Raw genomic sequence first — 6260 nt, 5'->3', positions numbered from 1 at the left:
GGTTATGTGATCGTATTTTCTTGACCTAGTAAGAACTCTGGCAGCTGCATTCTGAACTAACTGTAGTTTGTTTATCGATGATACAGGACAACCACTAAGTAGAGCATTACAATAGTCAAGTCTTGGGGTCACAAATGCATGAATAAGCTTTTCTGCGTCAGCAACACATAAAATATTTGTAATTTGGCAACATTTCTAAGGTGGAAGAAGGCTGTTTTTGTGATATTTGAGAAGTGATTTTTAAATGACAGGTTGTCATCTAATATAACGCCTAGGTCTTTAACTGTATTTGTTGGAAAAACAGTGCAGCTTTCAATTTTCAGGTTGTAATCTGAGGTATTCTGTTTATGTGCTTTTGGTGCTATAAGTAATATTTATGTTTTGCTAGAGTTTAAAAGGAGGAAATTACTAGTCATCAAATGTTTTGTTATGTCCTCGATGCCAGTTTAGATAGCTTGAAGGAATCATCTGGTCTTGATGAGATATATAGCTGAGTATCATCTGCATAACATTGGAAGCTAGTTCCATGTTTTCTAATAATGTTGCCAAGGTGCAGCGTGAATATGGAGAAAAGCAAGGGTCCTAAAACAGATCCCTGAGGTAATCCATAATTTACTTGCGTGAGATTTGACGATTTCCCATTTAAATGGACATATTGATATAAATTGACATCATAAGAATTACACACTGTCTTTCAGCCAATAGATGAGGGCTAATGTTAATGAATGCGGACCAGAGAAAATAAACTGCACAAGGCAAAAGTCTAACATAAATTATTATTAATGAGGCTGTGGGAAGAAGTGAACGAAAACACATTATATTTGCAAAAATATTCCGTTTATAGACAGGTTCATCATTATTAAATAGAAGTTTGATAGAATAGAAGTGTATTAACCTGTGTTTAAATGACAAGCATTTAAATGTTTAATTCTCTTCATGTCAGTGGGCTACAGGCTTTTAAAAACAGATTCCACTTCTCAGTTGACAGGTGACAGGAACTAGGAGAGGTGTGAATATCTCTTTTAATTTTTTTTGAAAGAGCAGAGTTTAGGATTAATGTCTTATCTGCAGGGTGACAAATAAACGTAAGACGCCACAATACCACAAAATGCAGGTACATTAAGCTAATGTACCTGAAGGCGCCCTGGAGCCTGCTCACACTCAAAGCCAGGCAACCTTGAGCTGTGAAGTTAACGTCATGGTTAACATGCTGTAGTTTTCGGAAAAAAGCCGACCGGTGCCTTCAAAAAGACCTTTTCTGCAGGATTCACCATGGACAGATCATTAAAGGGACTTCCTCCAATCAAGAGGTCAAATGTGCCCTACTACACCAGATGTTTCCTTGTGATGGTCCGCACGTCTTTGACATATTTAATTTTGCCGATGGCAGATCTCAGAGGTCTTTCAAAACCAGATATCCTGTTGCAATCCCGTCAAACAGGGAAAGGAATATGATTGGCTGCCACTTATAAACTGGAATGTAAGGATACACTCTCTGTAACATGTCATGGATGATGGACGAATCCACATGAAAATGAAAGGTGCCAAAGGTATGACAAAAAAACATTACTTGACATTAATACCAGACAAATAACTGAACCAAGAGAAGAACTTCAATATAACAGATAACAAGGTGAAAACAGGTGATGGGGATGAACTAATGAGGAACAGGTGAAAACAGTCAATGATGGGATCGTGGGAAAAGGTCCTTAGGGAAAACAAGACCAGGGACAGACATGAATGTCACACTATGTGGCTCAAATTCAAATGCACTTTTATTTGCAAAAAACTCATTAACACAAATGCTCCAATCAGGGCCCGTATCCCTAAAGAATTTTTGTGCAAAAAGTGGCTCCTAGCGGCCAAATTCTAAGAAAATTCTTAGAGTCATGATGTTTTCTTAGAATTTCCCCTAAAAGTGACACCAAAATCCCAGTTAATATAAAAGCTATTCCTCAAGATTCCTAGCGCTTAAAAGGGCTCCTAAGGCGAGATCTGCTAAGAGCAGGGAAGAGGACTTTTAGTGGCTTAGGAGTTCCCCTAAGCAGCTGCACAAAATGGCCAACAGAGGAGGCAGGAGAGATGTCCTGCAAACACTGGATGACAGATAATTATTGAGACGCTACAGATTGGATCGTGCAGGAATCATGTTTGTGGTGGACCTCCTTAGAGATGCAATTACATCACCAACTCGACGCCACAACGCTATTACACCGGAGAAGAAAGTAATCACAACCCTGAGGTATTTGGCAACAGGGAAAATGCAACAATGCAGCAGTGATGACTTGGGTCTGTCCCAATCCTCCGTCAGCAGAGTCATCACCCAAACACTGACAGCTTTGTCACAACCTAATATTGTGACACAATTTGTTTCATTCCCGCTGGATGCCCGCACTTTACACACACATAAAAGGGCATTTATGGACATTGCAGGATTCCCTGGCGTTGTGGGTGTAATTGATGGAACACATGTGAGAATAATTGCGCCATCAGAGGACGAGGCAGTCTTTGTTAACAGGAAGAATTTCCACAGCATCAATGTGCAAATAGTGTTCAATGCGGCCTGTAAGATTTTGGACATTGTGGCTAAATGGCCAGGCTCCACACATGATGCGAGAATACTCTCTGAGAGTGGCATCAGACAGCTTTTTGAGAGACGCTATGTGCCAGCTAATTGCCACTTGTTAGGGGACAGTGGCTACCCATGCAAACCATGGCTCCTTACACCTTACCTCAAGCCACACCAAGGGCCCCAATTAAACTATAACAGGTAAGCCAAACAATACAAAAATCATGGAATAAAATGCAACCAATATGTTAGAGCATCCAAGTGCAATATTTCCATAAAATAATTAAAGGTCTGTATTCTATTGTAGGGCCCACAAGACAACAAGAGCGGTGGTGGAGCGTGGCGTAGGCCAGCTTAAGAGGCGCTTTCATGTTCTCCACGGAGAGGTGCGGCTGAGGCCTGAAAAAGTCAGCAAAGTCATCATAGCCTGTGCAATATTACACAATATTTGCAAGGTTAGACAAATTGCAGAACCTCTGGAGGATGGCGATGAGGATGAGGATGAAGACAACGATGAGGATGGTGGTGAAGAAGATATTCACATTCCACAGGGGAACCTAGCCCAGAGTGGACTGCCTTACAGGGCAAACTTCACAAATGTACATTTCAGGCAGGCTGTAGCCCCATGTCATTTGAGAACTTGTGATGGTATTAAGAACTATCACAGTTTTACTGCACATCACCTGCAATTGTTAAATGCAAGACACAGAACACAATCTGTAAATGGTTTATTTTTTAGGTGTTCAATTTTAAGGCGGTAGTATTCCTCCTGAAGGGAAAGGACTTTTTTTTGTTGTTCAAACACATCAATTGTGAGTTGCAATCTTCTCTCCTGCAGGGATGCTGACGGAGCAGGTGCTTAAGATGGGAATGGTGTTTGATCCGCCGGGCTATCCTGAGTAGCAGCTGCAGATGGTTCAGGCGGCAATCTTGTCGGCAAACTTGATGGGCCCGGTTCTTGTGATGTCTCCATGCTACAGAAATACATAGGCCTAGTGTATTTATTGTTTTGATTAAATTAATTTAATACAATGAGCATGGATAACACATGAAATGGCTTCTTTGCTCATTATCACCAAAAGTTTCATCAAACTTGTAGGATCAACCAATCACGGCTTTTGAAATAATGACTCATACCTAGCAACGGGGTCAACCACACCTCCTCACTAAAATAGGATTTTCCATCCATTCCTTGCTCAGAGTTCACTGAAAATGTTCTGGAATCACTTCTAATCTAAAACTCCTGGCAAGGAATTTTTAGGTTAAGTTAGGAGCTCTCTGAGAGGATTCTCAGAATCTTTAGGGATACGGGCCCAGGTCTAAGCTTGAGAACGCCATAGTTTTTAGAGGGAAGACAAATGTTAAAGATCCACGGGTCGACATCCTTCCACCCCATCGTACATTAAAAAAAAACATCAAATTCATAAAGTCATTTATGTAGAAAGAAAAAATCCATTTATGACGAAACTAACATCAAAAAATGGAAAGCCATGAGGCCAACTTCAAGATTTTTTATGTGAATTCTTATCTTATCATGACAAACATTATATCTTTGTAAAGGTCTGAGACTCTAGAATACATATTTCATCACTGTTTCATAAAGTCTTTATGTAGAAAGAGTCAAATATCCATATATGACAAAACTGGGATCAAACAATGGAAAGCCATGAGGCCAACATCAAGATTTTTAATGTGAATTCTTACATTATCATGACAAACATTATATCTTTGGAAAGGTCTGAGACTCTAGAATACATATTTCATCACTGTTTCATAAAGTAATTTATGTAGAAAGAGTCAAAAATCCGTATATGACAGAACTATCATCAAACAATGGAAAGCCATAAGGCCAACATCAAGATTTTTAATGTGAATTCTTACATTATCATGACAAACATTATATCTTTGGAAAGGTCTGAGACTCTAGAATACATATTTCATCACTGTTTCATAAAGTCATTTATGTAGAAAGAGTCAAAAATCCATATATGACAAAACTGGGATCAAACTATGGAAAGCCATGAGGCCAACTTCAAGATTTTGCATGTGAATTCTTATCTTATCATGACAAACATTGTATCTTTGTAAAGGTCTGAGACTCTAGAATACATATTTCATCACTGTTTCATAAAGTAATTTATGTAGAAAGAGTCAAAAATCTGAGTATGACAAAACTAACATCAAACAATGGAAAGCCATGAGGCCAACTTCAATATTTTGCATGTGAATTCTTATCTTATCATAACAAACATTGTATCTTTGGAAAGGTCTGAGACTCTAGAATACATATTTCATCACTGTTTCATAAAGTCATTTATGTAGAAAGAGTCAAAAATCCATATATGACAAAACTGGGATCAAACAATGGAAAGCCATGAAGCCAACTTCAAGATTTTGCATGTGAATTCTTATCTTATCATAACAAACATTGTATCTTTGGAAAGGTCTGAGACTCTAGAATACATATTTCATCACTGTTTCATAAAGTCTTTATGTAGAAAGAGTCAAAAATCCATATATGACAAAACTGGGATCAAACAATGGAAAGCCATGAGGCCAACTTCAAGATTTTGCATGTCAATTCTTATCTTATCATAACAAACATTATATCTTTGGAAAGGTCTGAGACTCTAGAATACATATTTCATCACTGTTTCATAAAGTCATTTATGTAGAAAGAGTCAAAAATCTGTATATGACAAACTGGGATCAAACAATGGAAAGCCATGAAGTCAACTTCAAGATTTTGTATGTGAATTCTTACATTATCATGACAAACATTATATCTTTGGAAAGGTCTGAGACTCTAGAATACATATTTCATCACTGTTTCATAAAGTCATTTATGTAGAAAGAGTCAAAAATCCATATATGACAAAACTGGGATCAAACAATGGAAAGCCATGAAGTCAACTTCAAGATTTTGTATGTGAATTCTTACATTATCATGACAAACATTATATCTTTGGAAAGGTCTGAGACTCAAGAATACATATTTCATCACTGTTTCATAAAGTCATTTATGTAGAAAGAGTCAAAAATCCATATATGACAAAACTGGGATCAAACAATGGAAAGCCATGAGGCCAACATCAAGATTTTAATGTGAATTCTTACATTATCATGACAAACATTATATCTTTGTAAAGGTCTGAGACTCTAGAATACATATTTCATCACTGTTTCATAAAGTCATTTATGTAGAAAGAGTCAAAAATCCATATATGACAAAACTGGGATCAAACAATGGAAAGCCATGAAGTCAACTTCAAGATTTTGCTATGTGAATTCTTACATTATCATGACAAACATTATATCTTTGGAAAGGTCTGAGACTCAAGAATACATATTTCATCACTGTTTCATAAAGTCATTTATGTAGAAAGAGTCAAAAATCCGTATATACAAAACTGGGATCAAACTATGGAAAGCCATGAAGTCAACTTCAAGATTTTGTATGTGAATTCTTACATTATCATGACAAACATTGTATCTTTGGAAAGGTCTGAGACTCTAGAATACATATTTCATCACTGTTTCATAAAGTCTTTATGTAGAAAGAGTCAAAAATCCATATATGACAAACTGGGATCAAACAATGGAAAGCCATGAGGCCAACATCAAGATTTTGCATGTGAATTCTTTACATTATCATGACAAACATTATATCTTTGGAAAGGTCTGAGACTCA

General features: G+C 37.3%; 1 protein-coding gene across 1 annotated transcript; it reads left to right on the top strand.

Moving 5' to 3' along the window:
* Nucleotides 1-2147: 2147 nt before the first annotated feature.
* Nucleotides 2148-3472, top strand: LOC130416995 (putative nuclease HARBI1). The gene is made up of 3 exons (XM_056742342.1): nt 2148-2770; nt 2877-3094; nt 3408-3472. Exons 1-3 carry the CDS (start codon nt 2148-2150, stop codon nt 3470-3472), a joined length of 906 nt encoding a protein of 301 aa, XP_056598320.1.
* The last annotated feature ends 2788 nt before the right edge of the window (nt 3473-6260 follow it).

The sequence above is a fragment of the Triplophysa dalaica genome, unplaced genomic scaffold (genome assembly GCF_015846415.1).
Source record: "Triplophysa dalaica isolate WHDGS20190420 unplaced genomic scaffold, ASM1584641v1 Contig6, whole genome shotgun sequence".
In the NCBI taxonomy this organism is placed as follows: Eukaryota; Metazoa; Chordata; class Actinopteri; order Cypriniformes; family Nemacheilidae; genus Triplophysa; species Triplophysa dalaica.
The sequence above is the reverse complement of the archived record's forward strand: the minus strand, read 5'-3'. Positions and strand labels throughout refer to the sequence as shown.

Coding starts and splice junctions, on each gene's coding strand:
- LOC130416995 (XM_056742342.1), top strand. CDS start 2,148: ATGTTTGTGGTGGACCTCCTTAGAGATGCAATTACATCACCAACTCGA. Junction 2,771..2,876: donor CCCCAATTAAACTATAACAG/GTAAGCCAAACA, acceptor ATTCTATTGTAG/GGCCCACAAGACAACAAGAG. Junction 3,095..3,407: donor AGACAACGATGAGGATGGTG/GTGAAGAAGATA, acceptor TCTCTCCTGCAG/GGATGCTGACGGAGCAGGTG.